Source organism: Myxine glutinosa, chromosome 4, assembly GCF_964187855.1.
Source record: "Myxine glutinosa chromosome 4, kmMyxGlut1.1, whole genome shotgun sequence".
NCBI classification, from domain to species: Eukaryota; Metazoa; Chordata; class Myxini; order Myxiniformes; family Myxinidae; genus Myxine; species Myxine glutinosa.
The window spans coordinates 93,358,703-93,380,460 of record NC_136264.1 but is presented as its reverse complement, the minus strand read 5'-3'; the positions used below and the strand labels follow the sequence as shown (position 1 = coordinate 93,380,460).

Genomic DNA, 21,758 nt, shown 5'->3' with positions numbered 1-21,758 from the left:
ACTTGATTTTGCCAAACTTTATACACTAAGAAGTTAGCTTTCATAGAGTTATGAAAATGGTGGAAAAAAACTACATGGAAGCATGGAAACATGCAAAATGGAAGAGTTGGTGCAAAAAAAACCCAAAACTTTTTGCCCCAACCATGGTGGAGTGAATGTTTCTACACTGGAGAAACTCGACGCAGATGTTCGTCCTTTGTCATCCATTTTGCAGCTGGTGCCACACATTTTATCCAGAAGTGGGTGAGTTTCCTGATACCATTGGAATGAAAGTCAGACATTTGGCTCTGAAACTTTTCGAGAAGGGATAAAGCATCTCTCTCCACTCCCTGGAAGAAACAATATCCAGAAACAAAATAATGAGGACAAATGATTAATTGCTGTAAAATGTCTTTCATAATGAGTTTTTTTTTGTAACTTTATCATGCCCGTCGCGAGTTGAACCCTACTTGCCTTGACTGTGCGGTTTGACTAACACGATTACTTAAAGGGAATATTTTGAACAAATATAAATTTATCGTTCATAAACGTCGTGGTTGCTACTTGCTTTTGGGAGCCATTTATATTGCTTTAGGATTTACATACAGTCACATAAAAAAGTAAGTACACCCCATGTAAAGTTTTGACTTTTTCAACATATTTCAACATACGGCTATTTGATCTTCATTTCAACAATATTGATAGATAAAGGTGATATAATATAACAAATATCATGAAACATTTACATTTTGTAGTCCATTGTATCTATCTATAATTCCAGTAATCTCTGTGTGTGTGTGTGTGTGTGTGTGTGTCTGTGTGTCTGTGTGTCTGTGTGTGTGTTTGTTTGTTTGTCTGTGACCGCTGTTTCTCGACAACAACGGGTCCGATATACTTGCAACTTGCCAGGTATATTGCTGGGGACCCGAGGATGTGCCTTTTCAAGGTTTGAAATTAATCGGACAAGTAGTTACCGAGCTATGTCCAAAAAACGATTCAACCAATCAGAGAGCAGCGAGCTATCACGTGTGCCGAACGTGGCGAACAGACTCTGCCTCGGACGGCACATTTGAGAGCGTATTCATTTATTTCACAACTATGTTGGCGCTATGTTGGCGTTAAACTATGTTTTAAAACTAATAAAAACTAATTTGCGATTCTTTCGCTTTCCTGCGCGTTTGGGCACGCTATGGCGATTTCTTTACCAAACTCCGCAAGCCGTTCGCTTTGGACCAAACCATTTCATGTAAATAGAGGGGGGGGATTGTCACCGTACTCGCAAGCCATTCGCTTTGGACCAAACCATTTCATGTAAATAGAGGGGGGGGGGGGGGGGATTGTCACCGTACTCGCAAGCCGTTCGCTTTGGACCAAACCATTTCATGTAAATAGAGGGGGGGGATTGTCACCGTACTCGCAAGCCGTTCGCTTTGGACCAAACCATTTCATGTAAATAGAGGGGGGGGATATAATTTTAGATATACAGTCATCCCTCGCTATATCGCGGTTCACTTTTCGCGGCTTCGGTACATCGCGGTTTTTTCTCGCTAGGGCATGCCCGCTAGGGCATGCCCGTACGTGGGTGCCCGTTCCTTGCCAAAAAAAAAAAACAACGCTACCCGTACGCTCTACCCCGCCCGTACGCCCATACGCCCGTAAACAAAAAAAACAACGCTCTTCGCTTCCGCCCTTCGCTCTGGGAGAAATAATGCGCATAAGAAATCGAGAAATTATTATTTTCTCCGGAAGAAATCGAATTACGAACCGTAATGGCGCACGCGCTCGGCTCGGCTCGCAACAACGCGTTCTGTGATTGGCTGCCGGAAGTGAAGTCTTCACTGTCCGGAAGGTCGCAAATCGCAGTTACGATGAATCGCAAATTAGTTTTAATTAGTTTTAAAACATAGTTTAACGGCAACATAGTTTGCCAACGTGAAATAAATGAATACGCTCTCAAATGTGCCGTCCGAGGCAGAGTCTGTTCGCCACGTTCGGCACACGTGATAATTCGCTGCTCTCTGATTGGTTGAATCGTTTTTTGGACATAGCTCGGTAACTACTTGTCCGATTAATATGAAACCTTGAAAGGGCACATCCTCGGGTCCCCAGCAATATACCTGGCAAGTTTAAAGTATATCGGACCCGTGGTTGTCGAGAAACAGCGGTCACAGACAAACAAACAAACACACACACAGACACACAGACACACACACACACACACACACAGAGATTGCTGGAATTATAGATAGATGTTTAGGGTCATTGTCATGTTGCAAGGTCCACCTTCGCTTGAGCTTCAACTTTCTGACAGATGGCCTCACATTATCCTCAAGCACCCTCTGGTACAATGAAGAATTCATAGTGGATTCGATGATGGTGAGCTGCCCAGGCCCTGATGCAGCAAAGCTGCCCCAAACCATAATATTTCCACCACCATGCTTTACAGTTGGTATCAGGTTCTTGTGGTCAAATGCCATCTTTGGTTTTCGCCAAACATATCTTCTGGTACTGTGGCCAAATAGCTCTACATTTGACTCATCTGTCCAGAGCACATTGTTCCAGAAGTGCTGGTCTTTGCCTAGGTGTTCATTGGCAAACTTTAGTCTTGCCCTGATGTTCTTTCTGGACAGCAAAGGTTTCCTCCTGGCACACCTCCCATGTAGAACAAATTTGTGCAGCCTCTTTCTAATGGTAGACTCGTGCACTTTGAAATCAACAGTGGCAAGAGCTACCTGTAGGTCCCGTGATGACATTCTGGGGTTCTTAGAGACTTCTTTCAGCATCTTGCGGTCTGCTCTCGGGCTGAACTTGCTGGGGCGGCCTGGCCTGAACAAGTTGGCAGTTGTTTGGAATCTTCTCCACTTGTAGATGATCTTCCGGACAGTCGAATGATCGATTTCAAATTGTTTGGAGATCTTTTTAAATCCCTTCCCAGACTCGTAGCATCTATAACCTTCTTTCTGAAGGCCTCAGAGAGCTCTTTTAATCTAGGCATGGTGACGCCGCACACTTCAACAACAAAGAGCAAACCAAACTAAATGTCGGAGGTTTAAATAAGACAGGTTCCTCCAAGATCCTCTCTAACGATGTTCTAATCATTTGCACCTGAGCTGGTGCACCTGATTCTAATTTTAGGTATTTGAAGTAGTGATAAATGTAGGGGTGTACTTACTTTTTCCACATGCGAAATTTGCATTTATGTTTATATAAATTATACAATGGACTACAAAATGTAAATGTTTCATGATATTTGTTATATTATATCACCTTTATCTATCAATATTGTTGAAATGAAGATCAAATAGCTGTATGTTGAAATATGTTGAAAAAGTCAAAACCTTACATGGGGTGTACTTACTTTTTCACGTGACTGTAGTTACCTCCACCACCGAAGCTTGATGGAGGTTGTGTTTTCAGCCCTGTTTTTCTGTCTGTGAGCAGGATATCTCAAAAAGGTATGGACGGATTCGGACAAAACGTGGTGGGCAGGTCGAGTATGTGCCAACGACGAATTGATTCGATTTTGGTGAAGTTATGGATCCAGATTTGTTTTGTATGCAAAGTCGAGGCTCATGCAAGACCAAACACAAAACATAAACACATACACACATAAAAACAAACAGAAACAGATGAAACATATAATAAAGGTAGCGGGAGACAAGAGGGGAAGAGAGAGGAAAGCACAACAACAGTAAGGAACAGGGACATCAGGAGATCTGTGGAAGCGAGACGGTTGGGGTGGGGTACACGGGATTAACAAGATGGACACTACAGGGGATTTCAGTAAAGAAAACAAGGAATTTGAAAGAGGTGGGTATGGGGTGAATTAACGGGGGTAGAAAAGATCAAAGTTTTGGATGGGGGAAAATAAGAGATGGTGGTGAACAGCTGTTTTGAAGACCTGGAGGGAGAAGTGGGATTGAAGGGAGTGGGGGAGTTTATTCCAGAGATGAGAAAAAAAGAGGAATGAAAGAGTGAAGTTGAGCAGAGAGTCTTGATTTCAGCAGTTTCACCAGAAGAGGGTTGCTCGCTGACAGATCTTGTGTGTCCTGCAGGAATATTTGGGGGACAGAGCACAGACAGAGCTGGGGGAGCTGGGCTGGAGAGGAGTCGGTGGAAGACAGAAAGACCACCAACCTGCCTGCCGTGATGAGAGAGAGAAAGGCCCTCAGAATCAGCTCCATCACAGGAGATACCAATGATCCTAAAAGCCTTGGTTTTTACAGTGTGAAGCCGAGCTAGGTGTGAGGTAGGAGCACCAGCCCAGAGGGGAGAGCAGTACTCCATCAAACTGTGGATGAAGGCTCTGCAAACTGTGGATGAAATGAAAGCTTTGATTTTAGAATTCCAAGTGATTTTTCGCCAAAGTGATGGGGCCAAAAACTATATATGGCATGATGTCTGAAAAAGTTATGGACGGATTCATACGAAACTTGGTGAACAGGTTGGGTTTGTGATGAGGACAAACTTATTCGATTTTGGAGGTCCGGGTCCAGAACCGGCCTTATCAGTGGGATATGAAATGTAAACCGTTGAGTTTGGTAGAGGTTTGCGCTCTACCCAATATCGTTCTAGTTGTCAAATGCAACCACTGCACTCAAAACCGCTTCTTCTCTGGTCTAGCTCTCTCTGTCTGTCTGTCTGTCTGTCTTCTGATCCTCTCCAGAAAGTCCAGGAATTGTGTGTTCTTTCCATTAACCCCATCCTGGTCAACCTTCAAAAATCCAGGGTTACTAAAAACCTCACCTCTTTTGTTCATTGCCTCTCGCGTTTCTGGAACTGCCTTTCGGAGACGGTTCAATCCCAACTCTTCTCAACAGGGCTTCAAGAAGGTGATCCACTACCAACCCCCATCTTTACCTGTAATTTTTATTTTTGTACCCATTGATCCTTTCTAACTCAATGCTCTCACTTGCAGGCATTTCCTCCCCAATCTCTCCTCTTTTCCTGTTCATTCATTCCCTTGCCCATTTTGTCCAACTGGTTTCTCTGTGGCTTCACTCTCAGACAGTTCATACTCTGTCACTTTGCCCTTCCATGAGCGTAGATCTTGTATATAAAAAACTCTGGTGTGAGGCACAACAAACCTGTGGGTATGGAGGTGATGTTTGTTTCGGCGATGCGAAGGTAAGCAAGTTTGGCCATGTCAGAAAATGCCCCAGCAGCAATGGCGTCTCCAGACAAAGGGTTACTGCCCAACACTGGGGAGACAAACATAATTAATTATTGCCGCATTTTGATCAATAAAACTCTGTAAACCATAAAGGTGTGAAAAATGTCTCAGGGATAAATGTGTGTGTATGTTCGTTGAATTTCCAAAGCTATGTTCTTGTTGCAGATTGATGAAAATAACTAGACATAAGTTTTGGCTCACCAGCACAGATAAGATGGTTTAGGCCTTTCATAGAGTCTTTCATGATCTTTTCAATGTAGTTGTCGTGCAGGCGAAGCTCCATGATGGTTGGTGGGATATTCGGAGGGATGGTGGTCAGGGCATTTCTGGACAGGTATAAGCGCTGGAGTTTCACCAGCGGAGCCAGGGCATTTGGCTGGATCACACTGATTTTGTTGTTCCTAAGGATGAGCACCTGAAGAAACTCTGTTACTCAGTGAACAAGTCCAAACATAGTCCATTTCACAAAACATTGAGGTTGTGTTTAATCACTATGCCTATAACATGATGTGCCGATCTTTGTCAGTTTTTTCTTTTTCTGTGGACTGTAGTAAAGTGTAAGTGAATACTATAAACTTCTTCTTCTTTCTTATGCAGCATGTGGTTGCAGGATGTTGTTTTGAACAACACAACAAAGAGGGTGTTTTGGCTGTTCTGCAAAATCATATCAGTATCAGTGAGTGCAAGCATCCTGAAAATTAAAAATTGGGGCAATACCCCATTGCGCTCAGCTGGTAGAATAAAGCAGTATACTACACTGACTAAAGGTATTGTTACATTTGTGGGAGTTAGCTGATGAAATATGATAGTGGAGATAGAACTGTGTAGGGTAGCATGGACCGCGTGCGAGTAGGAAGCCAATCTCAATGTATTTAAGTAGAAAAACTGTGAGCTTAAGATTGTTTATGTGTCTTCACATGGGGGGTGGAGCTTGTGTTATTTAGATGGGGGTTAAGATTAGTTTCCCCGGTATGTGATTGCCCCCTGTGGTTTTTCCTACATTTTAATCACTAGGCCGGCATAAAAACCCTCGTTACGCCAACAACAACAACAACAACAACAACAACAATAACCAACACGTTGCCGACAGAAGCTGAGCAGAGCTGATCGACAAGTAAGCCCACATGAACACGATAGGAAAAAGGCCCCGCCCAGTCAAGGCGGAGAATTGGTGGGCAGTCAAGAGGGCCATGAGGCCCCGCCCCACGAAGTGCATGATTGGACAGTGTGATGCCAGAGCGAGAAGGTTCGAGAGCTAGGAGGACGAATAATCGGTCTCTCTCTCGTTCTGGCTTTGGTTTGAGGCGGTCGCTTTTGTCTCGGGTGCGCTCGCGAAGAGAACATTTTGGAGCTTTGTGGAGCCTTTGCCACGTTGAAGGAGAGGGTGTTGTTTGACTCGGTGCTTTTTGGGGGAGCAGAGAGCTGGGGCTTGCATGGCGGTGGAAGCGAGGAAGGGCGGTTGGCTGCTTGCTCACGCCTGGGCGTTTTTGGTGCCATTTGTTGTGGAGCGTTTCCTGCGCGGGTGGCTGCATGGACTGTCGCGACCATCAAGCTCCCAGGTGCATATAGGACCAGAGCCGAGTACCGGCTGAATAAAACAAAACCTTTTATTTTTATTATCTTTCCCCCGTGTGTTGTATTTGTGACTGAATGGAGACGTCTCAGATTAGATATTAGGATTTTATTTTACCTCAACATTCATTTTATTGCCGTGCTTCATTTCATTAAATCATTATTGTGGCATTTTTTTGTTGTGTTGTTTATTTGTTCTGTGGGTTTCGGATAAAACCCCGTGAGCTCCATGCAGGTAAGCACTTTGGTTCCTTCACCCATGCACGACGAACCAACGGCCAGTTTCGGCTCCGCACCTCGGAGTTAAACCCGTTACGGCCATTCATCACCCAGCGGTGTTAATCGCTGGTGACAGGACAGTATTTTAAACAGTATCACTGTGTTTTAAAATCAATCTCAATGGTTGCTAGAAGACAGGGCAGCATGAAGAATCACACTAAGGTAAACATAAGACTTTAAACAAACAAACAAAAAAATACCTATTTTGGGGGCAAACTTTTAACCCCCCACCCCCCACCCCCTACCCTCCTCCCACTTTTTCTAATGCCTTGAACAAACATTGGTACATCACGAGTGTTGAAAGTTGTGATCAAGTTTCATCGAAATTGTGTGTGTAGTTTCTGAGAAGAAAGCAAATACCCATTTTAGGGGGTGAAACTACCACCCCCTCAACCACACACACACACCTCCTTAAACCCAGATTTTTTAATGCCATGAACAAACATTGGTACATTATGGGTGATGAAGATTGTGATCCAGTTTCATCGAAATTGTGTGTGTAGATTCTGAGAAGAAAGCAAATACCTATTTTGGGGGCAAACTTTGACTTCTCTCCCCCACCCCCACCCACCTTTTCTAATGCCTTGAACAAACGTTGGTACATCACGGGTGGTGAAGGTTGTGGTCAAGTTTCATCAAAATAGTGTTTGTAGTTTCAGAGAAGAAAGCAAATACCTATTTTGGGGGTCACACCTGGACCTACTTTGATCCCTCATAGACGCCCTTAGACCTCGATTTTTTTATGCCGTGAACAAACAAAACATACCAAAGATAATTTGTGCCAAGTTTGGTCACAATCCCATCAGCGATTTCGGAGAAGAAGTTGCAAGTGCTTACTGATGGACTGACGGACGGCAACGCGCCATCACATAAACTTCCAGGAACTACGTTCCAGGTGAACTGAACATCAACCATATCACTTATTTAGATCTAAACTTCGCATTTGATCACCTCATCGTAAAACAAAATGGATTTTATCCGAAGGACAGCTGGCTTAACCGGTGACTCGCGTAAATCGAATGCCACATTCAATAGTCAGTCACCCTGAGGAAGAGAGGTCATGTGATGAAATATTGATGTGGACATGTGACGTTGTAATCACTATTATTGCTAAACTAGCCGAAACCCGTGGAACATCCACGGAAGGGAGGATGTGGTGTATGGATAGAGTGTACCATTATGGATGGCATAGGGGATTTGCTTGTCCGAGTAAGAGTTAGGAAGAAAGATGAGAATGAAGAGTGCGTATATGAACAACGATCGCCGACACCGGCACAAATGCATGCTCTGGATTGTCCACTCAGTGGACGGCTTGCTTTCGCCTTCGCCTGTCCAATCAGCGGACGGCTTGCTTTGCCTTCGCCCAGCAGACGCCAATACGATGGCGTCGTAAGATGGCGTCGTATCGGCAGTTAATCGGATGCTTTTGGGCCCCAACGTCGGCTAATTCAGATTTTTCGAGTATTTCTGTACGTGATAAACAAAGAGCGCGGTTCGTAGATCGTAAATCCATTAGTGCCGTGGGCATTGGGTCACTGGGTGCGGCGTAAAAGGGATAACAAAGTCGAGTCCTTACGCTATTATTATATAGATTTGTACCTCCAGATCGACAAGATTCGAGAAATCATCGTCTTTAATCTCGGTGATCTTGTTGTCCTGAAGATCCAAGATCTCGAGCTCAGCAGGTAATTTTTCAGGTACTTCCTCGAAACCTAATCACAAGGTGGGGAGGGGAGGATTGGGTGCCATCACCATTTGCATCTGCGATGGACAAGGTTAGTTATTCATAAATGTTTTGTAAAGCAGGGTCGGAGGACTAGAAAACTAGCATAAAGTCCTCCCATGAGATTAGTAAAAGGAAGGGGCACCATTGTGCATAGTGCAGAGCATAGGTATCCTTTTGGCAGTGGGTAAGCAAAAATAACAAAAGGTAAACCCAAAAACAAAACTGTAAAGCAAAAAAAAAGTTAACAAAAAAACGTCAACCAAAACAAAAATCATTAACCAAAACAAAAAGCTTTAACCAAAACAAAAAGTGTTAACCAAAACAAAAAACGTTAACCAAAAGAAAAAGAGTTAACCAAACAAAAAGCATTAACCAAAACAAAAAACATTAACCAAAACAAAAAGCATTAACCAAAAGAAAAAGCGTTAACCAAAACAAAAAGCATTAACCAAAACAAAAAGCGTTAACCAAAACAAAAAGCGTTAACCAAAACAAAAAGCATTAACCAAAAGAAAAAGCGTTAACCAAAACAAAAAACATTAACCAAAAGAAAAAGCGTTAACCAAAAGAAAAAGCATTAACCAAAACAAAAAGCGTTAACCAAAACAAAAAGCATTAACCAAAACAAAAAGCGTTAACCAAAGCAAAAAGCATTAACCAAAACAAAAAGCGTTAACCAAAACAAAAAGCGTTAGCCAAAACAAAAAACTTTAACCAAAATAAAAAGCGTTAACCAAAACAAAAAGCGTTCACCAAAAAATCATCTTATCATTCACTTTTTTCTATACATAGTCGACATTCATGCAAGAGCTCGTGCACTGAACGGATCATGGCGTAACAGGACAAAAGGAACAGCAGGGAAACACCAACAGCAGAGTTGAAGGACAAAATAGAGGGAGACTTGGACAAGCAATGGGTGTGGCCGGAGGAATGAAGGGCAGGAGAGGACACTTGGTCTGGTCAACATGGATACAGAAGGAAACTCTCATCAAGGAAAGACTGGAAATTTGGAAAGAGGAGAGGCTTGGGTGGTCGAGAGTTAACGGAGGTAGAAAAGATCACAGTTTTGGATGGGGGATGATATGAGGTGATGGTGAACAGGTGTCTTGAAGACCTGGCGGGACGAATGAGATTGAAGAGAATGTGGAATCCCCAGTATTCTGTTATTGCACAAGTTCGTTTGAAAAGCAACAGATTTGTTTTGAGTGAGAGGACAATGGTGTCATGGACTTCATCATATTCGGGATTGATCTCCCACATGGAAGCATGAAAAAAACGAAAATACAATTTATCATTTGTTCATACGAGTATCTACATGCATGGCGGAATTAAGGTATTATTCGCTAACTCGCAAAACTTTCAAAAAATACTTACGGACATTGGAGCATTGAATAAGTTTGGGTTGGCATTGGCACGTAAAGGGGCATGTTTGCTCTGGAACGTGGACCTCAGTTCTACGCGCTGGTGTTCGTGGAGTAGCATGTTTGACGGGGACGTCAATATCCTTGGGTTTGCCACCAGAGCCCTCATCAGCCATCATTTCTTCCGTCATAAATGCAGGGAAAAACTGATTTTCCATGGATCTCTTGCTCCTGAAATTAAACGACGGATGACGTACAGTGCGGTGCGTCGGGAACCTGAACTGGGACTTTGCCCCATCGGTGGCCTGGAGAAAGCATGTGGTGCTGATGAGCAGGAATAGGCCAAGGATGGGTGGCATGGTGGGAAATGAACCTGGAATAGGAAAATAAACAATTTTTAAAAATCAGTAGAGATTGGAAATGCTGTGCATGTAAAAATGGTGAAAGACCACAGATTCATTTGTTATCATGTCAAGTTTCTCACAAGAGGCTTTCAGTTCATGCGCTTAACTAAAGGAGTCATCAATTTATTACATACGCAAATTTGAGGGAATTGTGGACCACTCATTCCCTCTACTCTTGTAGTCATCTGCTCCATGACTGCCCTACCCCTTGCTTCCTGGTTCTCCTGTTATAAATGTTCCCAAACTTGTTTTCTCTCTCATCATCCTCCCTCGAATTTCTTTTCTCTCAATTAACCCTTCTCTCTGAATGAACTTTTCCCTTTCCACACTCCTATAAGGATCGTATGTAATAAATAGCTGGTTCTTCATAGTGTGGGCCCAACATGAGGAAAACCATGATAGTGTAGCGGCTACCGCTGGGTTTTCACAATCGCCTTGCACCTATCAAGGACGCGGAGCGATCACCATGCCGGGCTCGTCCAGGACGCCCGGGCAGGCCCGCGCTCAACTTGCCAGGCCTCGGTCGGGACGCCCGGGCATGCCCGGGCAGGCTCGCCCTCAACTTGCCAGGCCGCAGCCAGGACGCTGGGCCACGCCCCCTCTCGCCTTTCCTGGGCAAACGCTCCGGGATAATATGTATATATATTGCTGCCCGATAAACGGGCTTTTCAGAGTGCCTGAGTGTTTGGTTTGATTAAAGCAACTCGGATGAATTCCAGCTTTTTGTCGCGTCCATTCTTCCGATCGACGTGGGAGCCCCAGCTCCTTCATTGGTGACCTACCGACATGGACACGGCAGTCGCCCTTAAACTGCCTACCTTCTGGGAGGCTCACGCGGCGGTTTGGTTCGCACAGGCGGATTCCCTGTTCGCCCTGCGAGGCATCACGGCCGACGACACCCGCTTCCACCATGTGGTAGCAGCACTCGGTTCGGCCACCGCGGCCCGCGCCTTGAGCCTCCTCGAGAGCCCGCCAGCCGCTGACAAATACGGCGCGATTAAGAAGCTTCTCCTCGACGCTTTCGCCCTCCCATCGGCGGAACGCGCACGGCGCCTGCTCGACCTGCCCGAGCTCGGCGACACGCGCCCTTCCGAGCGAATGGACTACATGCTTTCACTGCTCGGCGAGCACTCTCCGGCATTCCTGTTCCGGGAGCTGTTCCTCCGTCAGCTGCCTAACCCGGTACGCCTCGCCCTGGCAAGCACGACGATCACAGATCCCCGGGCCCTTGCCAGAGAAGCCGACAAGATCTCCGCCGCAGGTCAGCGCATCGCAGCGGCGACATGGGACCCACCGCCGTCCGACGCAACACCCATGGCGCCCGAGCACCCGGCACGGTCGACGACCGAACTGCCGACGCAATTGGCGGCCGCTACACCGAGCCGACCACCTCCAGCACGACGACCGGGGCCTCCACCTGACCAAGCGTGGTGTTACTATCATGCCAGGTTCGGACAGAAGGCCCGGACATGCCGACCCCCGTGCACCTTCGGCAGGCCGAGAAACGGCCGGGCCGGCGTTCATTACCAGCCATGAGCGCCGGCCACACGGGCAACTTACTGTTCATCACGGATAAAGCGTCCGGACGGCGCTTCCTGTGCGACACCGGCGCCCAACTGAGCGTCATACCCGCCTCTGACCAGGACAGGCAGTCCGCGGTTTGCGGCCCCTCCTTGGTTGCGGCCAACGGATCGACCATCCGCACCTTCGGCCCGCGCAACGTCACCCTCTGCTTCGGCGGCCAACGCTTTGCTTGGACGTTTGTAACCGCAAACGTGCCCATGGCTCTGCTAGGCGCCGACTTCCTCTGCGCACACGGACTGCTGGTGGACGTCCAACGGCGTCGTTTAATCAACGCTGAAACCTTCAGCTCCCTGGTATGCACATTGAGCAGCTCCGCGCCGGCCGAGCTGGCATGCGCCGTGCCGGCGGCGAACGAGTTTGCTCGCCTGCTCACGGAGTTGCCGGCCCTCACGCGGCCGACGTTTTCGGCCGTCGCAGTACGGCATGGGATCGAGCACCACATACCAACCACGGGCCCGCCGGTCTACGCCAGGGCCCGCCGCCTCGACCCAGCCAAGCTCGCCGTGGCGAAGGCCGAATTCGACGCGTTGGAGCACCTCGGCATCGTGCGGCGCTCCGATAGCGCGTGGGCCTCGCCACTGCACATCGTGCCAAAGCCGGGGGGTGGATGGCGCCCGTGTGGCGACTACCGCCGTCTCAATGACGCTACCACCCCCGACAGGTACCCGATCCCGCATATCCAAGACTTCTCCGCCCGTCTGGCGGGACGGGTCATTTTTTCGAAAATTGATCTCATACGGGGGATATCACCAGGTACCTGTCAGGGCGGCCGACGTCCCTAAAACGGCAGTCATCACACCGTTCGGCTTATTCGAATTCTTGCGGATGCCGTTTGGTCTCAAGAACGCGGCTCAGGCGTTCCAGCGCTTGATGGACGGCGTGCTGCGTGACCTGCCGTTCCTTTTCGTTTACCTGGACGACATCCTCGTCGCCAGCATGTCCCGGGCCGAGCACCTCCTCCACCTCCGAACACTGTTCGGGCGCCTCAGCGAGCACGGCCTCGTCAACCCGGCCAAATGCCACTTCGGCACGACGGCCGTTGATTTTTTGGGCCACCACATCACCAAGAACGGGGCCGTGCCGCTGCCAACCAAGGTCGAGGCCATCACCACGTTCCCGCGTCCCCGCACCATAAAGGCCCTGCAGGAATTCCTGGGAATGGCGAATTTTTATCACCGCTTCGTGCCCCGCGCTGCTCAACTCATGCGGCCCCTCTACGAAGCCCTCCGGGGCAAGCCGGCCAAGCACGACATCGCCTGGTCCGCAGCAATGGATGCGGCCTTCCAAAGCTCAAAGCGGGCCCTCGCCGATGCAACACTGCTCGCACACCCGGTGCTCAACGCTCCCATCGCCCTCACCACGGATGCCTCCGACTACGCGGTGGGCGCCGTACATGAGCAATGGGTGAACGGGGTTTGGCAGCCACTCGCTTTTTTCAGCCGGCAGCTCCGGCCGAACGAGCTCAAATACAGCACGTTTGACCGGGAGCTCCTCGGTCTACACCTGGCCGTCCGCCATTTCCGCCACCTCCTGGAGGGCCGACCTTTCACGGCGTTCGTCGACCACAAGCCGTTGGTTTACGCCATGGCCAAGGTCACGGAGCCGTGGTCGGCCCGCCAACAGCGCCACCTCTCCGCCGTGTCGGAGTTTACCACGGACATCCGGCACGTCGCCGGCAAAAACAACGCCGTGGCCGACTGTCTTTCCCGGGCCAGCGCGAACGCGGTCCACCTGGGCGTGGACTTTGCGCTTATGGCGGCGGACCAAACCACCGACACCACGGTGCAAGCCCTCCGGGCGGCGGACATGGGCCTCCGCCTGGCCGACATCCCCTTCACAGACACTGTCCTGCTCTGCGACGTCTCCCAAGGCCAGCCTCGCCCCATCGTGCCCGTCACCTGGCAACGCTGCATCTTCGCCTCCCTCCACGGCCTTTCCCACCCGGGCCGGAAAGCTTCCCAGAAGCTGGTGTCGGCGCGATTCGTCTGGCACGGCCTTCGTCGGGACGTCCGCGATTGGACCAGCACCTGCACGGCCTGCCAACGGGCCAAGGTCCACCGACACACCCAGGCCCCGCTGGCACCTTTCACCGTGCCCGAACGACGTTTCGACCACGTCAACGTGGATCTGGTGGGCCCCCTCCCCCTGTCACGGGGGTTCACACACCTGCTCACCATGGTGGACAGGACCACCAGGTGGCCGGAGGGCGTTCCCCTCGTCTCCACCACCACCGCCGACGTGGCGCAGGCTTTCATCGCCACCTGGGTCGCCCGCTTCGGCGGACATCTCGTCAGACCGCGGACCACAGTTCACCTCCGAGCTGTGTGGCGCGGTCGCCCGCAACCTGGGGGTCAAGCTCCACCGTACTACGGCCTACCACCCCCAAGCAAACGGGTTGTGCGAGCGATTCCACCGCTCCATGAAGGCCGCGCTCATGGCCGGCCTTCAAGACGGCGGTTGGGCCGACCGGCTGCCGTGGGTCCTTTTGGGCCTCCGCACGGCCCCCAAGGAGGACCTCCAGGCATCCACCGCCGAGCTGGTCTATGGCCAGGCACTACGCGTCCCGGGCGAATTCGTGCCCGACGCTACCAGTCCCTGGTCCGCAGCTCACCAGCGCTCGGACCTCCAGGAGGCCGCCCGACGGTTTGCCCCCGTGCCAACATCCCACCACGGTGACCCCCAGTCCTACATCCCCCCAGCACTTCGCACAGCGGAGTATGTTTTTGTGCATCACGACGCACATCGGGGGCCACTCCGGCCGCCGTACGACGGGCCCTTCCGGGTGCTGCGACGGGACGACAAGTCGTTCGTCATCGACATCGGCGGCAGGTCGGACCGGATTGCGGTGGACCGCCTCAAGCCGGCGCACGTGGACGTCGACCACCCACCACGGGTGGCCCTTCCGCCGCGGCGAGGCCGCCCCCCGTCCACGGTGCCCCCCACTCGACCGCCCACCACCACACCGGACCCCCTCCCACGACCCGCCAGGGGTCGCTTCGGCCGGGTCATCAGGACCCCCCTCAAATTGACCCTGCCGGTGCAAGTCGATTCTGGGGGGACGTGTGTAGCGGCTACCGCTGGGTTTTCACAATCGCCTTGCACCTATCAAGGACGCGGAGCGATCACCATGCCGGGCTCGTCCAGGACGCCCGGGCAGGCCCGCGCTCAACTTGCCAGGCCTCGGGCGGGACGCCCGGGCAGGCTCGCCCTCAACTTGTCAGGCCGCAGCCAGGACGCTGGGCCACGCCCCCTCTCGCCTTTCCTGGGCAAACGCTCCGGGATAATATGTATATATATTGCTGCCCAATAAACGGGCTTTTCAGAGTGCCTGAGTGTTTGGTTTGATTAAAGCAACTCGGATGAATTCCAGCTTTTTGTCGCGTCCATTCTTCCGATCGACGTGGGAGCCCCAGCTCCTTCAATAGCACTAAATAAATAAAATAAGATTGGCATTCACTCTCAGACTGTAATGAAAAGCAGATTTACAGAATCTTTTTTACTTCTTCTTTTTTGGCTGGTGCATCGGTGTATTTTTGGCTGGTGTGTCTCCATAGTGGCAATATACACTCGTTAACAGAAGTTACCCCTGCAAAGGATCATTTGGTAACTTGAGAGTAAGTTCCTTAGTGTCTCTGCCTGTCTCCATAGTGTCTCTCCCCGTCTCCATAGTGTCTCTCCCCGTCTCCATGGTGTCTCTCCCCGTCTCCATGGTGTCTCTCCCCGTCTCCATGGTGTCTCTCCCCGTCTCCATGGTGCCTCTCCCCGTCTCCATGGTGCCTCTCCCCGTCTCCATGGTGCCTCTCCCCGTCTCCATGGTGCCTCTCCCCGTCTCCATGGTGCCTCTCCCCGTCTCCATGGTTCCTCTCCCCGTCTCCATGGTGCCTCTCCCCGTCTCCATGGTGCCTCTCCCCGTCTCCATGGTGCCTCTCCCCGTCTCCATGGTGCCTCTCCCCGTCTCCATGGTGCCTCTCCCCGTCTCCATGGTGCCTCTCCCCGTCTCCATGGTGCCTCTCCCCGTCTCCATGGTGCCTCTCCCCGTCTCCATGGTGCCTCTCCCCGTCTCCATGGTGCCTCTCCCCGTCTCCATGGTGCCTCTCCCCGTCTCCATGGTGCCTCTCCCCGTCTCCATGGTGCCTCTCCCCGTCTCCATGGTGCCTCTCCCCGTCTCCATGGTGCCTCTCCCCGTCTCCATGGTGCCTCTCCCCGTCTCCATGGTGCCTCTCCCCGTCTCCATGGTGCCTCTCCCCGTCTCCATGGTGCCTCTCCCCGTCTCCATGGTGCCTCTCCCCGTCTCCATGGTGCCTCTCCCCGTCTCCATGGTGCCTCTCCCCGTCTCCATGGTGCCTCTCCCCGTCTCCATGGTGCCTCTCCCCGTCTCCATGGTGCCTCTCCCCGTCTCCATGGTGCCTCTCCCCGTCTCCATGGTGCCTCTCCCCGTCTCCATGGTGCCTCTCCCCGTCTCCATGGTGCCTCGCCCCGTCTCCATGGTGCCTCGCCCCGTCTCCATAGTGCCTCTCCCCGTCTCCATAGTGCCTCTCCCCGTCTCCATAGTGCCTCTCCCCGTCTCCATAGTGCCTCTCCCCGTCTCCATAGTGCCTCTCCCCGTCTCCATAGTGCCTCTCCCCGTCTCCATAGTGCCTCTCCCCGTCTCCATAGTGCCTCTCCCCGTCTCCATAGTGCCTCTCCCCGTCTCCATAGTGCCTCTCCCAGTCTCCATAGTGCCTCTCCCAGTCTCCATAGTGCCTCTCCCAGTCTCCATAGTGCCTCTCCCAGTCTCCATAGTGCCTCTCCCCGTCTCCATAGTGCCTCTCCCCGTCTCCATCGTGTCTCTCCCCGTCTCCATCGTGTCTCTCCCGTCTCCATCGTGTCTCTCCCCGTCTCCATCGTGTCTCTCCCCGTCTCCATCGTGTCTCTCCCCGTCTCCATCGTGTCTCTCCCCGTCTCCATCGTGTCTCTCCCCGTCTCCATAGTGTCGCTCCCCGTCTCCATAGTGTCGCTCCCCGTCTCCATAGTGTCGCTCCCCGTCTCCATAGTGTCGCTCCCCGTCTCCATAGTGTCGCTCCCCGTCTCCATAGTGTCGCTCCCCGTCTCCATAGTGTCGCTCCCCGTCTCCATAGTGCCTCTCCCCGTCTCCATAGTGCCTCTCCCCGTCTCCATAGTGCCCCTCCCCGTCTCCATAGTGCCCCTCCCCGTCTCCATAGTGCCCCTCCCCGTCTCCATAGTGCCCCTCCCCGTCTCCATAGTGCCCCTCCCCGTCTCCATAGTGCCTCTCTCAGTCTCCATAGTCCCTCTCTCAGTCGCCATAGTGCCTCTCTCCATCTCCATAGTGTCTCTTCCTGTCTCCATAGTGTCTCTTCCTGTCTCCATAGTGTCTCTTCCTGTCTCCATAGTGTCTCTTCCCGTCTCCATAGTGTCTCTTCCCGTCTCCATAGTGTCTCTTCCCGTCTCCATAGTGTCTCTTCCCGTCTCCATAGTGTCTCTTCCCGTCTCCATAGTGTCTCTTCCCGTCTCCATAGTGTCTCTTCCCGTCTCCATAGTGTCTCTTCCCGTCTCCATAGTGTCTCTTCCCGTCTCCATAGTGTCTCTTCCTGTCTCCATAGTGTCTCTTCCTGTCTCCATAGTGTCTCTTCCTGTCTCCATAGTGTCTCTTCCTGTCTCCATAGTGTCTCTTCCTGTCTCCATAGTGTCTCTTCCTGTCTCCATAGTGTCTCTCCCCGTCTCCATAGTGTCTCTCCCCGTCTCCATAGTGTCTCTCCCCGTCTCCATAGTGTCGCTCCCCGTCTCCATAGTGTCGCTCCCCGTCTCCATAGTGTCGCTCCCCGTCTCCATAGTGCCTCTCCCCGTCTCCATAGTGCCACTCCCCGTCTCCATAGTGCCCCTCTCCGTCTCCATAGTGCCTCTCCCCGTCTCCATAGTGCCTCTCTGTCTCCATAGTCCCTCTCTCAGTCGCCATAGTGCCTCTCTCAGTCGCCATAGTGCCTCTCTCCATCTCCATAGTGTCTCTTCCCGTCTCCATAGTGTCTCTTCCCGTCTCCATAGTGTCTCTTCCTGTCTCCATAGTGTCTCTTCCCGTCTCCATAGTGTCTCTTCCCGTCTCCATAGTGTCTCTTCCTGTCTCCATAGTGTCTCTTCCTGTCTCCATAGTGTCTCTTCCTGTCTCCATAGTGTCTCTTCCTGTCTCCATAGTGTCTCTTCCTGTCTCCATAGTGTCTCTTCCTGTCTCCATAGTGTCTGTCCCTGTCTCCATATGGTGTTTATTCTTGTCTCCACAGTGTCTCTCCCTGGCGTTTTAGTGTCTCCTCCGGTTTGTCGGCCTGAATCCCATCCTGGTGATGGATTTGCACTGTTCCTCAATAACCCAATTTCCCACTGCCCTTGTACTGCCCTTGTACTGACCTTACACCTCCCATTACCCAGGAATACCTCTGGCTGCGACTTCCTTCCCCCTCCCCATCTACTTTGAAGTTCAGTCCTGGGTCCCGCTATCAACCATGTTTTTTCTTTGGCAAACCACATTTCAAATATGTCTCCAAAGCCATTCGCCGACTGGGCTTCTTCTGTCATACAAAGTCCTTCCTTGGTACACCTGAACTCCTCCACGGCCTTCATCTGCAGCTTGATGGAGTGCTGCTCTCCCCTCTGGGCTAGCTCCCCTGCCTCACACCTCATCAGCTTGACACCGTGGAAGCCAAGGCCTTGAAGATTATTGGAATCTCCTGTGATGAACCTGAGTCTGTGGGCCTATCACTTTCCCATCACAGACATGTTGGTGGTCTCTGTATTCTACCGCTTCCTTTCTGGTCTTGCACCCTCAGCTGTTTCCATGCCATTGTCTGCCCACCTTATACCCCCCCCCCCCCCTGGATTCTGCAGAGCACACACAGTCCACCATCAACCCTCCTTTGGTTAAACTAACTAAATCCAGGATCACTCCCTGTCTCCACTCATTCGTTCCTTTTTCCCCACCTGTGGAACAAACTTCCACATTCTCTTCAACGTCATTTTTCCATCCAGGTTTCACGACAGCTGTTCGCCATATTCTCAGATCATCCTCAATCGAAAACCACCATATTTTCTACCCTCGCTTCTTCACCCATCCCAACCCCTCCTCCTTCCAAATTTGATGTTTTTTTTTCTTCTTGCGAGTTTCCTTCTGTATGCTTCTTGTCCACCCTATGCAACCTCTCCTGTCCACCATTCCTCCCCACACCCATTGTTTGTGCAAGTCTCCCTCTATCTTGTACTTCAAATCTGATGTTGGTGTTTCTCCCTTCTCCCTACTATTCCTTTTATCCTGATATGTTCAGTGTTCTAGTAGTACTAGCTCTTCCACAAGCCTCGACTCTGTATACAAATAAATAAATAAAGCCAAATTTGCTACAGACCTTCTCATGGATTGTCCACACCTTCTCTTTCTACTTTTCCCTACCAGAGTGGGTTTTCCCTATCGTTAACCTCGTTAATACATCTTTCAAAATAACTTTTGTTTTCTTACTCTGTGTACCCAGACAGTTGTTTTTTGTTTTGTTTTATTAAAAACTTTTTCATATGCATATATATATATATATAATGTGTATAGCACATCAACCAAAAGCTTAGAGTGCAATTTTTTTTGATGGGGAAAAATGTTATTGTGCTATATACTGTATTTATCGACAATTTCTACAAAATCGGATGTTTAAAAATGAGCAAAGACAAAACTTGGAGCTAGGAAGATCCAACGACACACTACAAAAGACAAAAGAGCACTGCAAGACAAAAGTCATTCAAAACAAAATAGAAATACAAGACAAAAACCAAGAACACATTGTCTTCCAATTTCGGCAGCAAGGAAGCGATATTCGGAGACTCACCGTTGCTGCGTCTTGGTGCTCTGCAGAAAGTGGGGGAAGCGCAGGCGAAGCAAAGTACGAACCACCGGGGAGATGTGTGGATGTGGCGACCAGTGGAAAGTCTGGAGACCACATGTTGAGAGCGTGGATGGAAGGAGGATGACTGTTATAGTGGGGCGTGGATGGGATGGGGTATGGATTGGTTGCGGAGGAAGAACAAAGGTACTAGGGATGGAAAATTGTGGTTTGCACTCACATACCTGTAAAAGTCCAAGAAAAATCCACAGTGAGGTTGACTAGGAGATTTTTTTTGTGTTTTATAGTAAAAAACGAAAAGTCTCCTGGTTTTTAAAAATTCATCTGAATACAGCATGGAATTCTTACAAGCAACTTCTGATATAAAAACAGTGACACAAATTAACCAGAAAAACATCATTGGGTTACCGATTTATATAACACGACATATGGAACATCAGAAATCTCTTGTCAACTTGAATTACCTGGTGCTCATAATAGTAAAAGCACTTCCACCGGAAACCGAGTGCAATGGCACCAAATAGGGGGAGGTGGGAGTCTCGAAAAAACCGGAGACTGTTTAAGACAGGACATTGGACAAGCTTACACCGATATGGCCTAGTATGGTGGCTGAAAGGATCGTCTGTCTGGTGAGTAAAACTGGGACTCGAACTATCCAATACATGGGCATGGGACGATATAAAGGGTCAATATATCCTGAAAAAATTGTTCACTCCAAAACGGTGTAAGGTTTTCCTTGAGGCCCTATTTATTCTCACATTTGAGGATGTGAATGGGCAGTAGGCCCACGGGAGTGATTTTGCTCCGTCTTTCAGAAACTGGTTTGTTGTTGGGCTAGCGGCTAGGGTGCCGGCTTAGGATCCTAGGATCCTGGGTTCGAATCCCGGTCGATCGCTGAATTAACGCCAGGGGGGTTGACTCAGCCTGTCATCCTTCCGAGGTCGGCTAATTGAGTACCAGTTCACTGGTAATTCCCTGTTTGTCGTTAAAGGCGGCAAAAAGGGTTGGCGTCAGGAAGGGCATCCGGCCGTAAAACATTGCTTCAAATAGGGGACCGAAAAACACCAACAACCACGGTTCCCGAAAAAGGCCAACCCCCGCTTTGCGGGGAAAAATGGCCTCTAAAGGTGGTTTTTTTTCAGAAACTGGCTGGCCTGACACTCGACTGTAGCAGGAATTCGCAATTTGTTTTGGGTGCCAGTGAAAACCGACAACTCGCATGTTCTTTTCGACTTTTTTTCGATTTTAACTATCCACCGACGACCGGTGTTGGCAACCGGCTTCTCGAGTTTGACGTCATTTCCGGTGGATGGCACACACATCGACGCATTGTGCCGCAAGCAAAACACCAGGATGACCTGGGGACTGGGTCCAAGAATCAAACCCAGGATACTCTTCTTTAATCTTTAGCTCTCATACAGAATGCAGAATGTGTCTGCAATGTAGAATGGCAAAGCAAGTTGTTGGCAGGATGCAACTTCCCTGACTCTCCCGAGTACCCAAAAGTACCGGTGCACTCATGATTGCGGATGTTACAACATGGATGCGATACAAGCGCAGAAAACATCTCAGTTGGATGGGAATCAACCAGATTCCTTTGATTCTGCTTCCCCTGCTCGAGCTGAAGAGATGTGGTTTTATTGAATGATCAAATCTTGATAATCGTTTGGCTCTTCAGAATTTATACTCAGCCTTTTCGCATGAGCTTCAGAATACCCAGCCAAGAATGAGGAGGAATTGTTGAAAACAGGAAATTAAACTAATAAAATGAAAATCTAAACCAGAAAAAGGCTTTCTCCCAGTTGTTTACAC

General features: G+C 50.1%; 1 protein-coding gene across 1 annotated transcript in view; it reads right to left on the bottom strand.

Annotated features, from left to right (window-relative positions):
* The window catches only part of LOC137424987 (decorin), a 65,019-nt gene that overhangs the window by 34,256 nt on the left and 9,005 nt on the right, over nt 1-21,758 (bottom strand). The window contains exons 2-6 of the mRNA XM_068112933.2: nt 19,932-20,073; nt 10,104-10,463; nt 8,603-8,715; nt 5,354-5,567; nt 5,067-5,180 (exon numbers count right to left, since the gene is read on the bottom strand). Coding sequence (XP_067969034.1) covers nt 5,067-5,180; nt 5,354-5,567; nt 8,603-8,715; nt 10,104-10,463; nt 19,932-20,073 — 943 coding nt within the window. The remainder of the gene's footprint in view (nt 1-5,066; nt 5,181-5,353; nt 5,568-8,602; nt 8,716-10,103; nt 10,464-19,931; nt 20,074-21,758) is intronic.